This window comes from Hippoglossus stenolepis, chromosome 18 (assembly GCF_022539355.2).
Source record: "Hippoglossus stenolepis isolate QCI-W04-F060 chromosome 18, HSTE1.2, whole genome shotgun sequence".
In the NCBI taxonomy this organism is placed as follows: domain Eukaryota; kingdom Metazoa; phylum Chordata; class Actinopteri; order Pleuronectiformes; family Pleuronectidae; genus Hippoglossus; species Hippoglossus stenolepis.
In genome coordinates this window covers 2,194,595-2,212,075 of record NC_061500.1, presented here as the reverse complement: position 1 = coordinate 2,212,075, position 17,481 = coordinate 2,194,595, and the positions used below count along the sequence as shown (strand labels likewise).

Genomic DNA, 17,481 nt, shown 5'->3' with positions numbered 1-17,481 from the left:
ATTAAATATGATTATTCTACATGATGTATTCTTTCGTCCACATGTGAAGGAACAGCTCCTCCACACGGTCACAGCAGCGCTTTCCAGCCTGTGGTGTCACATTTCAGTCAGTGTTCACACACTGGTACAAGTGAGTCTCGCCCACTCACATGTCAACCACGTCACACCACACACAGGCTGTGTGCAAACAGACACACACACACACACACACACGCACACGCACACGCACACGCACACACACACACACACACACATCCTGTTTATCTTTTAGCAAATGCAGTGGTATTTAAATCCACTTTGACGCAGCAGAAACAAGCTGTCGACTGACGTTTCATCGATTTATGAAGTTGATATGATGAACTTTAGGATTCATCTGAGATACATCTTGATTTTAAATAAATCTGACATATTTAGGGGACGGATCTAGAGAATTTAAATGTGGTTTCAGAAGGAGACTGTTGGCCCTTGGTTTTCTAATTCTGTGAGTTGTATTTACACAGCAATACAGTCCCCTGCATTGAAATACTGGAGATTTTTCTGACCTTTGCCTGAATCATGTCGACTCTTAAAACCTTATCAAGGACAAACAACTGTGATGCAACCGAGTTCTGACCCCCCAAAAAAAAAAGCAGATTTCATCATCATCAACCTTCAGCTCTCAAAGTAAACAGGAGAATTGTCTCCCTTTACTGGAAATGAGCAGGTTGTGTTGTTGGGACTGAAGAGATGTTGGGTCCCTGTGCTTGACTCAGTGTGTGAACAGACACAGTAGAAATCTGGTTTCTTCATCGTAGGGGGGCGGGGGGGAAATTCCTGAACTTCTCTTGTTGAGAAATCTCAGCCCCGCTGCTGATGTTATGACCCTGGATGTTCTGGTTCAGGAGCAGAAGAGAAGCCTGAACCCGGAGCGACACATCATGAAGGTGCTGTAAAACCAGGCAACACATGTATTCGTCAGATTTAACACAATTAACTGATTATTTTAAAAAGTTTCTTATGATTTAAAAATAGTTTAAATTGAGAAAACCTCTTGTTTGTTTGCTCACAGTTTGATTTGGCTGCAGCTTCTTTGGCTTCGTTCCTCATCTTTCTGTCTCCAGTTTGGTACGTAAAATTATTTATTTTTTTAATTAATTCTCCTGATTTTACGGATTATATCCGCTTCTTTTGTTGTATTTAACAATTACTCACATGTTTAATAGCTTGTGAACGTGCACTTGTCCGTTGTCTTATTCATAAATGCGTGCAACAGAGGGTGATTCAGTTTTAGAAAGTAACAACAGAGAGGAGGGTTCAATAAAATAAATTTAATAATGCTTTTTTTTTTTACACTTAAACCCTTAAAAATAAGCATCAGCCGATCACATCAGCCACCATTATCTTCATATGGTCGTTAATCTCATGCTAACATTTTATTTATTGTTATTCAGGCAATAAAAAAATAACATCAAAGTTTTTAATTATGTCAATGTCCATCTCTCTCAGCTGCCAGCAGTCTGTGAACTGCAGATGGGGGTCTTACGGAGAGTGGTCCGAGTGTGACGGCTGCAGCAGCACTAAGGTACACACACACACACACACACACACACACACACACACACACACACACACACACACACACACACACACACACACACACACACACACACACACACACACACCACGCACCACACACCACACACTCACTCACTCACTCATCTCCACCAACTTACTCACTGTAAAGTTACAGCTGCTGAGGCCGAAAGAAAAAGTTGACATGCTAAAAAAATGTCATACTTAAGAATAGCATGTACGTATATCCGCTTCCTTCTCAGGTGCGCACTCGCCACGTGGAGGTGTACGCCCAGTTTGGGGGCGGGGCATGTTCAGGAGAAGCCGCTCAAACACAACCGTGTGTTCCGCAGAAAGGTTGTCCCCTGGAAACGGGCTGTGGAGAAAGGTTCCGCTGCACCTCTGGTTTGTTGCAACATATTAAACTGTCTAAAAGGCCTTAGAGGAATTTTTCACAATATCATGATACGTCTCTGTTTTAAAGCTAAAATTCTACGACACATGTTTCATTTTGAGTCGAGGTTAAATTCCCAGTTGTCACATGTATAAACATTAAATCACTTTACATATTATTCAATAGAAGAAGTGACTGTCTGCCTCTTGTAATGTGTAATAAAGACTCATTATTGACCAGGTCAGTGTATCAGTCGCACTCTGGTGTGTAACGGAGACTACGACTGTGACGACAGCCTGGATGAGAGAAGCTGTAACCAAGACGACCAACAGTTCTCATGTGACCTCGACAAAACGCCTCCGAACTCTGACTTCACAGGCAGAGGGTGAGTAGGTGCAACTCCACCACCAGGGGGCTGTATCGTTACTGTAAGTACGAAGGCTAATTGGCTAAAATAACCTCCTGTTGGTTTGTATTGTCGTGGTTCACAGGTACGACGTGTTGACGGGGAAACTGAGAGCAGGCGTGATCAACACTCGGAGCTTCGGAGGTCAGTGCAGGAAGGTGTTCAGTGGCGACCACAAAGTCTATTACCGACTTCCGCAGAGCGTCCTCAGGTACAACTTTGAGGTGAGTTCAAGGAGAAGTTGACAGAGTTGTGACTTGTTGACTTGACGATCCATTGAGCGGCTGGTGAGCATTTCAGTGGCGGACTGAGACTTTGCTTTTGCTGCAGGTGATAGTGGACAACGAAGATAGCGACGAATCCTACAACAGCTTCTGGTCGTACACTCAGCACATCCAGGCCAACGCCTTGTCGGCACACGACCGCCGCACCTTCCACAAAGAGCAAACTGAGAATAAGGTTCGATAAAACCTCACAAATCCAATTATTTTGTGTCGTGTAAAAGAGACTTTTTAAGGTTTTATTAACCAGGACCTACGGTTCTCCTCCGTCCAGGCGTACAAATTAATAATCCTGAAGAATAAAGTGGAACTGGCCCAGTTTCAGAACTCCGCCCCTCAGTACCTCACTCTGTCCGAAGGCTTCTGGAAGGCCTTGTCCTCGCTGCCGTTCACGTACGACTACTCTGCCTACCGCCAGCTGCTCCGGAAGTACGGCACGCACTACCTCTCCGAGGGCTCGCTCGGCGGCGAATACCAAGCCTTGTTGGAGTTAGACCGCCAGGCGTTCACCTCATCCAGTAAGAACTTCTCAAATGAACCTTTTTGAAGTCAGTCTATAATTAAAGGTTCAGTGTGTAGAATATCTTGTGTAGAGTTTCATGTTGCAGCTGAATACCCCTCACCTCACACACACTGGACCTTTAAATACGTACTTGAGGCTGTGATGGTGTAACAGTGACATCAACTGATCATTTGTGTTAAAACCATTGTTCCTGCGTTGTTTGTGTAAAGGTACGACAGATATCGAGTACCAGAGGTGTTGGAAGAAGGTGAAACGTCGTTGGTTCCGGAAGAAAGTGACAATCAAGTGTGAAAAAGTCATGAATTCTATCTCATCCAAAGACGGTAAGTGAACAACTCAGGTTTCCCTGGAAGATCAAATAAAATCAGTCACGGTCTTGAGTCAGATTTTCCTTCCACTACTTCCACAGGACACAAAGTGAATAAAATGCCCATTAAAGTCAACATATTTGGAGGAGATCCATCCTTCATCGGCGCTCTGAGTATTCTGGATCTGGAAAAGCCAGAAGCTAACGGAGAGATCTATGATAACTGGGCCTCGTCTGTCAAAGACTTCCCTGACGTCATAAACCAGAAGGTACGACCTCGATGGACTGATCAGGTGTCTCTACTCACATCGACCATAACACTCATGAACAAACTGTGAATTTGTTTCCAGCTGCGTCCTCTGCACGAGCTGGTGAAGGAGGTGCAGTGTGCCGGTTTGAAGAAGCTGCACCTGAAGCGAGCCACGGAGGAGTACCTGGCCGAGGAGCATCCCTGCCACTGCCGTCCCTGCCACAACAACGGCCAGCCGCTGCTGAGCGGCTCCGTGTGTCTCTGCGTCTGCCGGCCGGGAACCTCGGGACCAGCCTGTCAGACTGGAGCTGTGACCGGAGAGCAACCGGGTAAACGACAGGATGACGCTTCATTTTAAAACCTATTTAAACTAATCTGCCTCAAATCCAACAATTTAATCCAGATTTAAAATTGGTGTAAACTAGATTCATCTATTAAAAAAGAGTTAAAGGGTTTGAGTGAATCTCTGGTTCTTCTCTCAGGGGTGACCCACGGCGGCTGGAGCTGCTGGTCCTCCTGGGCGACTTGTTCTCGAGGTCAAAGGTCAAGAACTCGCAGCTGCAACAATCCTGCTCCCAGCGGAGGTGGACACCACTGCACCGGACTGACAGCGGAGCAGAAGCCTTGTGAGGACCCCGACATCCAGTATTTACAGTGAGGACACACACACACACACACACACACACACACACACACACACACACACACACACACACACACACACACACACACACACACACACACACACACACAACACACGCTCTAATGTTCAGAAAACATCGCTGCAGCTCCTCTTTTCAGCCTCTGTCTCAAACACTTGGTTTTTGCTCCTGTCTCCTTTAATTTGGTTCTAAAAAGGTAATAAAAAACAAATCCTTTCCTCTCAATCTGTTCTAATCTAATCTGCCTCGGTCCCTGTAACGTTTTAGTTTTCTCTCTGTGAACTGTTTGTGTGCAGGACGATGGAGCCTCAGTGCTTCAGTCTCTCTGTGACGCCACCAAAGACCTGTGGTCCGCCTCCGAACCTGAGGAACGGATTCATCCAGGTGAGTCTGATACATCCATGTTCGCAGGATTACGCAAAAAAACGACATAGGACATCTTTATAATTTCTCTGGATTTCTCAGAGAATAATTCACGGATCTTGATAGAAAGAATTTTTATGGGACTTGTATTTATGAGCGTGTTGTTGCAGATTCAAATAAAATGTGGATCTAGAGAATTTAAAGTGGTTTCATAAGGGATCTTTAGTTTCTCTGAATTTAAACTTCTGTTATTTTTAGTCAAATTTAAGTGTTAATTGCATGTTTTTAAAAGGCAGCTACTGTTTTATTTCTCTCTCAGAATCCCAAAGATTTGTACATGGTAGGAAACACGGTGGATTTCTCCTGCATCGAGGGACATTACCTCAGTGGAGACGCTGCCGCTCGGTGCACTGAAAGCCAGACGTGGACGCCGGGGACGAGGGTTTGTAAAAGTACGTCTTCACTTTACAGACAATACGTTTTCTTGTCCTATCGTTTGTCCTGCACACAGATTTCACTGAGGTGTCGTCAACTCTTCTCGTCCCAGGTTCCATGTGTGGGATTCCACAACTCAGCAGGGACGTTGTGGCCGCGCCCACCAAAGAGGCCTATCCGATTGGAGACACGCTGTCCCTCTCCTGTCCTGAGGGCTCGCTGCTGGACGGTGAGGTGTCAGAGGTCATGTGTAGTCCCAGTCTGCAGTGGTCTCCGTCTCCTGAAGGCATTCGTTGTAAAGCAGGTACGTTTATTCTTGGAATATATATATATATATATATGATTTACACTGTGGTTTCACCTTCGCTGATTGAATCTGTTTCCTCCTCAGCGCCCACAGCTCCCACTCCTCCATCCGGCCTGAGGTGTAAACCCTGGGAGAACGTAGGAACAACCGAGTGTGTGTGCAAAATGCCATTTCAGTGCTCGTGAGTGTGACATTCGAGAATCATTACTAAGTTCTACTCATGGGAAATGTTGGGTCTGATTCTTAAAAGCACCATAATAACTGAAAATATATAATTCTGCCTTGATTCAGGCCTTCACTGCAGCTGTGTGCCAGACTTGGCTCCACTCAAACCCCGCGGTTGCTCAGCGTGTGTCAGCTCGGCGCTCTGCGGTGTGCCGGTCGCAGCTTCACGCTGACCAGTGACGCCGACTGTAAATGGCCAGAGGAGACGCTCACGTCACGCGTTTGCCAGAACGTGTCAGAATGCCCACAAGACTCCGCCCCCCTGTGCGTTAGCTCTGACGTTGCCACGACGATGACCGAATGCGAGGTGGGAGCCAGGAAGTGTGGGGGGGAGCAGCTGAACGTGATCGGCATCGACGCTTGTCCAGAATAAATGATTGTTGTTTTATTCAAATTGTAGATTTAACAGGAAATTCAATGACTGAATTGTAAATAGAAGCTAAAACGATTTATTAATGTAAATAGATTCCTCTGCGATTCTGTGTTTGTTTTTGTATTTGTCACAGAGGATAGATAAGGTTAACAAAATAAAGGTTAAATGACCAATCTACTTTGTATAAAGTTAATAAAACACTTTTCAAAATAAAATGTTGTTCTCTTGGTTTTCAGATTCTGACTCTGCGTTTTTTTGCAAATCACCAGTTTCAAATTTTCTTCATTTTTAAATACCATATATGTTTTTTTCTTTAAGGTGAAAGGTTAAATTCTAAAGTTTTATCATCATAATCACTAAGAAAGATGCCTGTAAAATAAATTAAATATGATATTTTGCAGTAAATGAATAAAAAATCCCAGTAGAAATCTAAAAACTCACCAGAACAGGTCTCCCACTCGTAGCAGGTGTCGAGATCACAGGGCTCCTGAGCTGAGCTCTTAGACGACATCTTGGCTCTGAACTTGGCCCACTCCAGTTTCCCCGAGTCGGACGCATCACACTCGCCCTCGCTGACGAAGAAGAGCGGGTCGCCGTGGCAACATTTTTTTAATCCTAATTCTGTTCTATTATTCTTTTAATGATCTGTAAATCATTATTTACTTTTACTTTTATCTTGTTCTGTCTTTTACTGCATTTTTCTCAAGTGTCATTAGAGAAAAACTCATTTGAAATGAAATTAAAGCTCAATATAAAGTTTAAGTGTATTTATATATATTAATAAGTTATTGCAAATTTTTCTGAGGTAAGAAATTGTTGTTTTTGATTCTATCATTGCACCACTTACTTGATTTGGCTCCATACTTTGGCTCAACTCCTGTTTTTTAATGTGTTATATATTATATTATAAGGGTAAATAATTCTGACTTGACTGAAAGTGCATCAGACAAAGTGAAAAGACAAAGTGAACAAAGAAATAAGTAGGTGAAGTCTCACGGGCAGCTCTCCCGTTGGACGCAAACACATTGAGCGAACAACTGTGATGCAACCGAGTTCTGAGCCAAAAAAAAAGCAGATTTCATCATCATCAACCTTCAGCTCTCAAAGTAAACAGGAGAATTGTCTCCCTTTACTGGGAATGAGCAGGTTGTGTTGTTGGGACTGAAGAGATGTTGGGTCCCTGTGCTTGACTCACTGTGTGAACAGACACAGTAGAAATCTGGTTTCTTCGTCGTGGGGCGGAATTCCTGAACTCCTCTTGTTGAGAAATCTCAGCCCCGCTGCTAATTTTATGACCCTGGATGTTCTGGTTCAGGAGCAGAAGAGAAGCCTGAACCCGGAGCGACACATCATGAAGGTGCTGTAAAACCAGGCAACACATGTATTCGTCAGATTTAACACAATTAACTGATTATATTTACATGTTTGTTATGATTTAAAAATAGTTTAAATTGAGAAAACCTCTTGTTTGTTTGCTCACAGTTTGATTTGGCTGCAGCTTCTTTGGCTTCGTTCCTCATCTTTCTGTCTCCAGTTTGGTACGTAAAATTATTTATTTTTTAATTAATTCTGCTGATTTTAAGGATTATATCCGCTTCTTTTGTTGTATTTAACAATTACTCACATGTTTAATAGCTTGTGAACGTGCACTTGTCCGTTGTCTTATTCATAAATGCGTGCAACAGAGGGTGATTCAGTTTTAGAAAGTAACAACAGAGAGGAGGGTTCAATAAAATACTTAAAAGTAAAAAAAATGTACACTTAAACCCTTAAAAATAAGCATCAGCCCATCACATCAGCCACCATTATCTTCATATGGTCGTTAATCTCATGCTAACATTTTATTTACTGTTATTCAGGCAATAAAAAAATAACATTAAAGTTTTTAATTATGTCAATGTCCATCTCTCTCAGCTGCCAGCAGTCTGTGAACTGCAGATGGGGGTCTTACGGAGAGTGGTCCGAGTGTGACGGCTGCACCAGCACTAAGGTACACACACACACACACACACACACACACACACACACACACACACACACACACACACACACACACACACACACACACACACACACACGTCATGGTGGGAGTTGTATATTAACTATCTATTAGTAATATTGTCAATTTGTAAAGTTGGTATATTGAATTTACTATTAAAAACACATCCAGCAGACACACGTCAACACGATCATTCTGAGACATATTCGTGTTCTCCTGATGAACACAAGTCCAATATTCACTCTCTTTTACTTCTGGTTTTCATCTCCACCAACTTACTCACTGTAAAGTTACAGCTGCTGAGGCCGAAAGAAAAAGTGCAATGTCATACTTAAGAATAGCATGTACGTATATCCGCTTCCTTCTCAGGTGCGCACTCGCCACGTGGAGGTGTACGCCCAGTTTGGGGGCGGGGCATGTTCAGGAGAAGCCGCTCAAACAGAACCGTGTGTTCCACAGAAAGGTTGTCCCCTGGAAACGGGCTGTGGAGAAAGGTTCCGCTGCACCTCTGGTTTGTTGCAACATATTAAACTGTCTAAAACGCCTTAGAGGAATTTTTCACAATATTGTAGCGTCCCCGCCTCACAGACGACACGGAACTTCTTCTCTTATTTGTAACTTTATTAAAGTCAACACGAACATGTCACACTTCTTGTTCTTAACCCCGACACTCCTAACAACCCCCCGTCTTCCTCACTCACCCCTGACCCACCAACAAACCAGCCAATGAGAGCCTGTCATCCCACACAACCCCACAGCCATTGGTCTAGAACTGTCACATGCCCCACCCCGACCTGTTCACTGACCCTCAGGACATCTCAGTACTTCTTTAACACAGTGTACTTAGCTGAACATAAGTCATAACGACCACATAGCAGTCAAACAGAACATAACCCTAACTACCAGTCCGTTACACTACCTCCCCCCATCAAAGTCCCTCGTCCCCGAGGGAACAACAAAGACTCCCAGGCGGTCAGGAGGTTAGCGGTACCTCTGCGGCCGCGGCGGCCCTGCAGCAGAGGGGGGTCCAGCCAACGTGGAATCCGGGGCAGGGACCGGGAAAAGGGGAAAAGATCCTGACTGTGGGGAACTTGATAAGGAACACGGCACATCAGAGGGGTATTGGGGAGAAGATCGAACAGTGTCCTTGACATCCTGTGTTCCAGTCTCCAATGGCAGTGGGGTCGCACAGTCTCCTTCAGAGCTACTGGAACCACCACCTGCAACCGTGTCTCTCCTGTAGCTGGTTCCTTCAACCCCCTTTGTAGAACCCCATTACTCCACTGTATCCACAGCCACTAGTCCCTGATCGGCAGACGGACCCCCTGGTCCCAGAGCTGCACATTTCACCTCAGTCTTTAAGCATTCGCACTCCTGTGCCTCCCTTTTTTCGCAGTAGCGGCAGCCGTCGCTGTCGCAGGGCCGACAGGAGAGTGCATCTGCGTTGCCATGCTGCATACCTGGTCTGTGTACCACTGTGAAGTCATATGCCTGTAGTTCCTCGATCCAGCGTGCCAGCTGGCCTTCCTGCTCCTTGAAGGACATTAACCACTGTAAAGCGGAATGATCAGTCCGGACAGTGAAGTGGAGGCCCCCCAGGTAATATTTGAAGTGCCGGATGGCGCTGACCACAGCGAGCAGTTCCCGCCTGGTGACACAGTAGCGACATTCAGCCTTGTTGAATGTCCTACTGTAGTACGCCACCACTCTTTCTCCCCCAGATGTCACCTGGGCCAATACAGCACCTGAGCCGACGTTGCTGGCATCCGTGTCAAGAACGAAAGGGAGAGTGAGGTCAGGCAGGGAGAGGATCGGTGCCTCCAGCAGGGCTTCCTGCAGCGAAGTGAACGCTGTCTGACACTTTTCTGTCCATAAGAACGCCTCCCCTTTCTTCAGCAGGCAGAACAAGGGCGCAGCTATGCAGGAGAACCCCTTCACGAACCTCCTGTAGTAGGAGGACAGGCCGAGGAAGCTCTTTAGGTCCTGTACAGAACTGGGGGTGGGCCAGTTCTTCACTGCTTGTACTTTCTCTTCCATGGTGCCAACACCGCCCTCGCCAACCGTGTGACCAAGGAAAGTCACTTCCCGTCTCATGAAGCAGCACTTCTGGGGATGCAGTTTCAGTCCTGCTGCTGCCACCCTCTCCAGCACCCGTTTGAGGGACCTGAGGGCAGACTCAAACGATTCTCCGTGTACCAGGATATCGTCCAGATATACAACACACTCTTGGCGGGGAATATCAGCCAGCACCTTGTCCATCAGCCTCTTGAACGTGGCGGGGGCATTGCAGAGGCCAAATGGGAGGACTTTAAACTGCCACAAACCTCCGTTGGTGATGAAGGCAGCTTTGGGTCTGGCCTCAGGGGCGAGAGGGACCTGCCAATATCTGCTGCGCAGATCCAGCGAGGAGAACCAGGAAGACCCCGCCACTGAATCAGAAGGGGATAGGAGTCCTTTTTGGTCACTTTGTTGAGGGCCTGAAGTCCACGCAGAATCGAAAGTCGTCCTTCTGCTTTTTGGGGACCATGACTACTGGGGAGGCCCATGCGCTGGAGGAGGGCTCAATGAGTCCAGCCTGTTGCATCTCCCGCAGAGTTTTGTCTGCAGCTATTTGTCTGGCCAGGGGAAGGCATCGTGGTCTCATCCTAATGGGCTGTGCCTCTCCAGTTTCGATGTTGTGTTCGATGAGATCAGTCCGACCAACATCGTTCTCTGACAAAGAAAAACAGTCCTTGAACTCCAGCAGAAGCTGTAGTAGCAGACTCTGTTCATTGGGGGTTAGTCCATCACAGTTGTTCTGCCAGACCCCCCTCACCGCCAGTGCTCTCTCTTCTCCCTCAGGCTGTGTAGCAGGGGCTGGTCGTAGGTGCAGGCCAGTGGTTGGAGGGGTGGAAGATGGCATAGGCAGCGCCTCTGAGGAACTGTAGCACCCAGGCATATCTGTCCCAGTCTCAGTTGTCCCTGTTGTAATGTTGTGAGTCACAAGACAGCCTGGCTGGGGCGGTCGCCGATACATCTGCATAGTGTGTCCATCTGGAAAAGTGAGGGTCCCCCTCCTTGTACTAATGACACAGTCCAATGCCCCAAGAACATCCAGCCCCGGTATGCAATCTTCGAGGTTCGCGACCCACACTGGACAGCGGGCAAACCTCTTCCCCACCCCCAGAGTCACTAATGTTTCCCCCACCATAGGTGTTCACTCCCCGGTGACTGTCTGAAGTTTCACTATGGTGGGGAAAATATTTGTTTTATTCTTTACCATCTCGGGTTTCACCAGCGTCGCTGAAGAGCCTGTGTCCACCAGCGCAAAACACTCTGTCCCCTCAATAGTCAATGGTGCATACCAGCAGTCTCCAATCCACGTTTGGCCCAGCATGATGAGCCGATCCAGCTGGCTGTCAACCTCATCTGCTGATGGTAGCACTCCCACCTGATTAGTGCAGCTTAATGTCTCTTCATTCGAAGGGGGTCGGGAAACAAAAGCAGGGGTCCACATCGTCCCGATTATGCGGTCCCTGGCTCGATTCCCTGATTAGCCGGGTTGCGAGGGCATTGTCGAACCAGGTGGCCAGGCTGTCCACATCCCCAGCAAACCCTTGAATGTGGTCTCGGAGACCGCTCCTCTCGCAGTGTGGTGGCATGCACGAGCTGCGTTAGTTTTTCCACCCAGGCAGGTTCTGCTGTACTTAACTCGGCTCCACGTGCAGCTCTCACTTGTGCAGTAATATCCACCGCAGCATCCCGTGTCCCAGCGCTCAGCATCTCTCTTTCTGTGGCTAATTCCAAAGCCTCCTGGAGGGACCTGGGATGGGCCAGTAATGTCAGGATACGCAGGTCAGCTGGTAATAAGGCCTGCAGGAAATGATCACGGGCTAGCTCACTCTGGATGACAGGGGGCATGTGAGTATAGGTGCGGTGGACCAGCCCCTCAATGTCGTTGGCGAGATCCCTCAGCAGCTCCGCAGGCCGACGCTGTGTACTGCACAGTTCAGAGCGAAGCAGGCTGGCTGTTGAGCACAATCCGAACCGTCTCTTTAAAGCCCCCACTAACGCATCATAGTCGCTCCTATCAGCGGGGCTTAGCAGCAACAGGCTAGTCAGAGCATCCCCAGTAAGGCACATAGCGAGCTGGAGGGCTTTCTCCTCCGTGCACCACTTTCCAGCGTGGGCTAACAGTTCAAATTGTGCATGGAATGCTTCCCAGTTAGCTTTCCCGTCGTATCTGGGGGTTTTCATTGACGGCGGGAGGGCTTCTCTGCGCGGCTCCACCCGCGAGCTGTCGCCCGTCATTCTTCCCTCCAACTGCCCCCGATTGAAGCCAGCCCCTCCGGCCATTCTCCGGGTCATTTCTCTCACCCGCTCTCTGTGTTCGGCCGCACCCTGGCCCTCGTCAGCGCTGATGTATTGCCGACAGTCGGCTTCCTCCTCCCGCTTAATTTTCTTTAAGCTCATCTTGCTAACAGGGCAAAAGTCACTGTAGCCCGCTGTGAGTATGTAGCGGGATCCGGAGGCAAACTTTTTACTTCTGACACCAATGTAGCGTCCCCGCCTCACAGACGACACGGAACTTCTTCTCTTATTTGTAACTTTATTAAAGTCAACACGAACATGTCACACTTCTTGTTCTTAACCCCGACACTCCTAACAACCCCCCCGTCTTCCTCACTCCCCTTCCTCATTCACCCCTGACCCGCCAACAAACCAGCCAATGAGAGCCTGTCATCCCACACAACCCCACAGCCATTGGTCTAGAACTGTCACATGCCCCACCCCGACCTGTTCACTGACCCTCAGGACATCTCAGTACCTCTTTAACACAGTGTACTTAGCTGAACATAAGTCATAATGACCACATAGCAGTCAAACAGAACATAACCCTAACTACCAGTCCGTTACAATATCATGATACGTCTCTGTTTTAAAGCTAAAATTCTACGACACATGTTTCATTTTGAGTCGAGGTTAAATTCCCAGTTGTCACATTTATAAACATTAACTCACTTTACATATTATTCAATAGAAGAAGTGACTGTCTGCCTCTTGTAATGTGTAATAAAGACTCATTATTGACCAGGTCAGTGTATCAGTCGCACTCTGGTGTGTAACGGAGACTACGACTGTGACGACAGCCTGGATGAGAGAAGCTGTAACCAAGACGACCAACAGTTCTCATGTGACCTCGACAAAACGCCTCCGAACTCTGACTTCACAGGCAGAGGGTGAGTAGGTGCAACTCCACCACCAGGGGGCTGTATCGTTACTGTAAGTACGAAGGCTAATTGGCTAAAATAACCTCCTGTTGGTTTGTATTGTCGTGGTTCACAGGTACGACGTGTTGACGGGGAAACTGAGAGCAGGCGTGATCAACACTCGGAGCTTCGGAGGTCAATGCAGGAAGGTGTTCAGCGGCGACCACAAAGTCTATTACCGACTTCCGCATAGCGTCCTCAGGTACAACTTTGAGGTGAGTTCAAGGAGAAGTTGACAGAGTTGTGACTTGTTGACTTGACGATCCATTGAGCGGCTGGTGAGCATTTCAGTGGCGGACTGAGACTTTGCTTTTGCTGCAGGTGATAGTGGACAACGAAAACAGCGACGAATCCTACAACAGCTTCTGGTCGTACACTCAGCACATCCAGGCCAACGCCTTGTCGGCACACGACCGCCGCACCTTCCACAAAGAGCAAACTGAGAATAAGGTTCGATAAAACCTCACAAATCCAACTATTTTGTGTCGTGTAAAAGAGACTTTTTAAGGTTTTATTAACCAGGACCTACGGTTCTCCTCCGTCCAGGCGTACAAATTAATAATCCTGAAGAATAAAGTGGAACTGGCCCAGTTTCAGAACTCCGCCCCTCAGTACCTCACTCTGTCCGAAGGCTTCTGGAAGGCCTTGTCCTCGCTGCCGTTCACGTACGACTACTCTGCCTACCGCCAGCTGCTCCGGAAGTACGGCACGCACTACCTCTCCGAGGGCTCGCTCGGCGGCGAATACCAAGCCTTGTTGGAGTTAGACCGCCAGGCGTTCACCTCATCCAGTAAGAACTTCTCAAATGAACCTTTTTTAAGTCAGTCTATAATTAAAGGTTCAGTGTGTAGAATATCTTGTGTAGAGTTTCATGTTGCAGCTGAATACCCCTCACCTCACACACACTGGACCTTTAAATACGTACTTGAGGCTGTGATGGTGTAACAGTGACATCAGCTGATCATTTGTGTTAAACCCATTGTTCCTGCGTTGTTTGTGTAAAGGTACGACAGATATCGACTACCAGAGGTGTTGGAAGCAGGTGAAAGGTTTTTGGTTCTGGAAGAAAGTGACAATCAAGTGTAAAAAAGTCATGAATTCTTTCTCATCAAAAGGCGGTAAGTGAACAACTCAGGTTTCCCTGGAAGATCAAATAAAATCAGTCACGGTCTTGAGTCAGATTTTCCTTCCACTACTTCCACAGGACACAAAGTGAATAAAATGCCCATTAAAGTCAACATATTTGGAGGAGATCCATCCTTCATCGGCGCTCTGAGTATTCTGGATCTGGAAAAGCCAGAAGCTAACAGAGAGATCTATGATAACTGGGCCTCGTCTGTCAAAGACTTCCCTGACGTCATAAACCAGAAGGTACGACCTCGATGGACTGATCAGGTGTCTCTACTCACATCGACCATAACACTCATGAACAAACTGTGAATTTGTTTCCAGCTGCGTCCTCTGCACGAGCTGGTGAAGGAGGTGCAGTGTGCCGGTTTGAAGAAGCTGCACCTGAAGCGAGCCACGGAGGAGTACCTGGCCGAGGAGCATCCCTGCCACTGCCGTCCCTGCCACAACAACGGCCAGCCGCTGCTGAGCGGCTCCGTGTGTCTCTGCGTCTGCCGGCCGGGAACCTCGGGACCAGCCTGTCAGACTGGAGCTGTGACCGGAGAGCAACCGGGTAAACGACAGGATGACGCTTCATTTTAAAACCTATTTAAACTAATCTGCCTCAAATCCAACAATTTAATCCAGATTTAAAATTGGTGTAAACTAGATTCATCTATTAAAAAAGAGTTGAAGGATTTGAGTGAATCTCTGGTTCTTCTCTCAGGGGTGACCCACGGCGGCTGGAGCTGCTGGTCCTCCTGGGCGACTTGTTCTCAAGGTCAAAGGTCAAGAACTCGCAGCTGCAACAATCCTGCTCCCAGCGGAGGTGGACACCACTGCACCGGACTGACAGCGGAGCAGAAGCCTTGTGAGGACCCCGACATCCAGTATTTACAGTGAGGACACACACACACACACACACACACACACACACACACACACACACACACACACACACACACACACACACACACACACACACACACACACACACACACAACACACGCTCTAATGTTCAGAAAACATCGCTGCAGCTCCTCTTTTCAGCCTCTGTCTCAAACACTTGGTTTTTGCTCCTGTCTCCTTTAATTTGGTTCTAAAAAGGTAATAAAAAACAAATCCTTTCCTCTCAATCTGTTCTAATCTAATCTGCCTCGGTCCCTGTAACGTTTTAGTTTTCTCTCTGTGAACTGTTTGTGTGCAGGACGATGGAGCCTCAGTGCTTCAGTCTCTCTGTGACGCCACCAAAGACCTGTGGTCCGCCTCCGAACCTGAGGAACGGATTCATCCAGGTGAGTCTGATACATCCATGTTCGCAGGATTACGCAAAAAAACGACATAGGACATCTTTATAATTTCTCTGGATTTCTCAGAGAATAATTCACGGTTCTTGATAGAAAGAATTTTTATGGGACTTATATTTATGAGCGTGTTGTTGCAGATTCAAATAAAATGTGGATCTAGAGAATTTAAAGCGGTTTCATAAGGGATCTTTAGTTTCTCTGAATTTAAACTTCTGTTATTTTTAGTCAAATTTAAGTGTTAATTGCATGTTTTTAAAATGCAGCTACTGTTTTATTTCTCTCTCAGAATCCCAAAGATTTGTACATGGTAGGAAACACGGTGGATTTCTCCTGCATCGAGGGACATTACCTCAGTGGAGACGCTGCCGCTCGGTGCACTGAAAGCCAGACGTGGACGCCGGGGACGAGGGTTTGTAAAAGTACGTCTTCACTTTACAGACAATACGTTTTCTTGTCCTATCGTTTGTCCTGCACACAGATTTCACTGAGGTGTCGTCAACTCTTCTCGTCCCAGGTTCCATGTGTGGGATTCCACAACTCAGCGGGGACGTTGTGGCCGCGCCCACCAAAGAGGCCTATCCGATTGGAGACACGCTGTCCCTCTCCTGTCCTGAGGGCTCGCTGCTGGACGGTGAGGTGTCAGAGGTCATGTGTAGTCCCAGTCTGCAGTGGTCTCCGTCTCCTGAAGGCATTCGTTGTAAAGCAGGTACGTTTATTCTTGGAATATATATATATATACACTGTATGATTTACACTGTGGTTTCACCTTCGCTGATTGAATCTGTTTCCTCCTCAGCGCCCACAGCTCCCACTCCTCCATCCGGCCTGAGGTGTAAACCCTGGGAGAACGTAGGAACAACCGAGTGTGTGTGCAAAATGCCATTTCAGTGCTCGTGAGTGTGACATTCGAGAATCATTACTAAGTTCTACTCATGGGAAATGTTGGGTCTGATTCTTAAAAGCACCATAATAACTGAAAATATATAATTTTGCCTTGATTCAGGCCTTCACTGCAGCTGTGTGCCAGACTTGGCTCCACTCAAACCCCGCGGCGGTTGCTCAGCGTGTGTCAGCTCGGCCCTGCGGTGTGCCGTCGCAGCTTCACGCTGACCAGTGACGCCGACTGTAAATGGCCAGAGGAGGCGCTCCACGTCACGCGTTTGCCAGAGCGTGTCAGAATGCCCACAAGACTCCGCCCCCCTGTGCGTTAGCTCTGACGTTGCCACGACGATGACCGAATGCGAGGTGGGAGCCAGGAAGTGTGGGGGGGAGCAGCTGAACGTTACCGGCATCGACGCTTGTCCAGAATAAATGATTGTTGTTTTATTCAAATTGTAGATTTAACAGGAAATTCAATGACTGAATTGTAAATAGAAGCTAAAACGATTTATTAATGTAAATAGATTCCTCTGCGATTCTGTGTTTGTATTTGTCACAGAGGATAGATAAGGTTAACAAAATAAAGGTTAAATGACTAATCTACTTTGTTTAAAGTTAATAAAACACTTTTCAAAATAAAATGTCGTTTTCTTGGTTTTCAGATTCTGACTCGGCGTTTTTTTGCAAATCATCAGTTTCAAATTTTCTTCATTTTGAAATACCATATACCATTAATTATGTAACGTATATTACTTATTAGAATATTTTGCCTTTGTTTTCTATTCAAGTGTTGTTATTGGGCCTTTTTGACAACAATTAAAGATATAATATGTAAAAATAATTCTTCTAAAATGTCTAAAAAC

The 17,481-nt window shown here is 46.8% G+C and overlaps 2 protein-coding genes across 2 annotated transcripts; both read left to right on the top strand.

Annotated features, from left to right (window-relative positions):
• The first annotated feature begins 672 nt into the window (after window positions 1–672).
• On the top strand, window positions 673–6,292 carry LOC118125486 (complement component C7). The gene is made up of 17 exons (XM_035184114.2): window positions 673–923; window positions 1,049–1,104; window positions 1,486–1,561; window positions 1,815–1,956; window positions 2,186–2,330; window positions 2,437–2,575; window positions 2,682–2,810; window positions 2,907–3,150; window positions 3,365–3,478; window positions 3,565–3,731; window positions 3,813–4,041; window positions 4,195–4,366; window positions 4,671–4,758; window positions 5,057–5,189; window positions 5,285–5,476; window positions 5,564–5,660; window positions 5,771–6,292. Exons 1-17 carry the CDS (start codon window positions 858–860, stop codon window positions 6,075–6,077), a joined length of 2,496 nt encoding a protein of 831 aa, XP_035040005.2. The 5' UTR covers window positions 673–857; the 3' UTR covers window positions 6,078–6,292.
• An 895-nt stretch (window positions 6,293–7,187) lies between these two features.
• Window positions 7,188–17,259, top strand: LOC118125571 (complement component C7-like). Its single transcript, XM_035184283.2, is given in 18 exon segments — window positions 7,188–7,434; window positions 7,560–7,615; window positions 7,992–8,067; window positions 8,446–8,587; window positions 13,151–13,295; window positions 13,402–13,540; window positions 13,647–13,775; window positions 13,872–14,115; window positions 14,330–14,443; window positions 14,530–14,696; window positions 14,778–15,006; window positions 15,160–15,331; window positions 15,640–15,727; window positions 16,026–16,158; window positions 16,254–16,445; window positions 16,536–16,632; window positions 16,743–16,893; window positions 16,895–17,259. Coding segments are annotated over 18 exon segments (2,496 nt in total). The 5' UTR covers window positions 7,188–7,368; the 3' UTR covers window positions 17,051–17,259.
• Window positions 17,260–17,481: the final 222 nt, after the last annotated feature.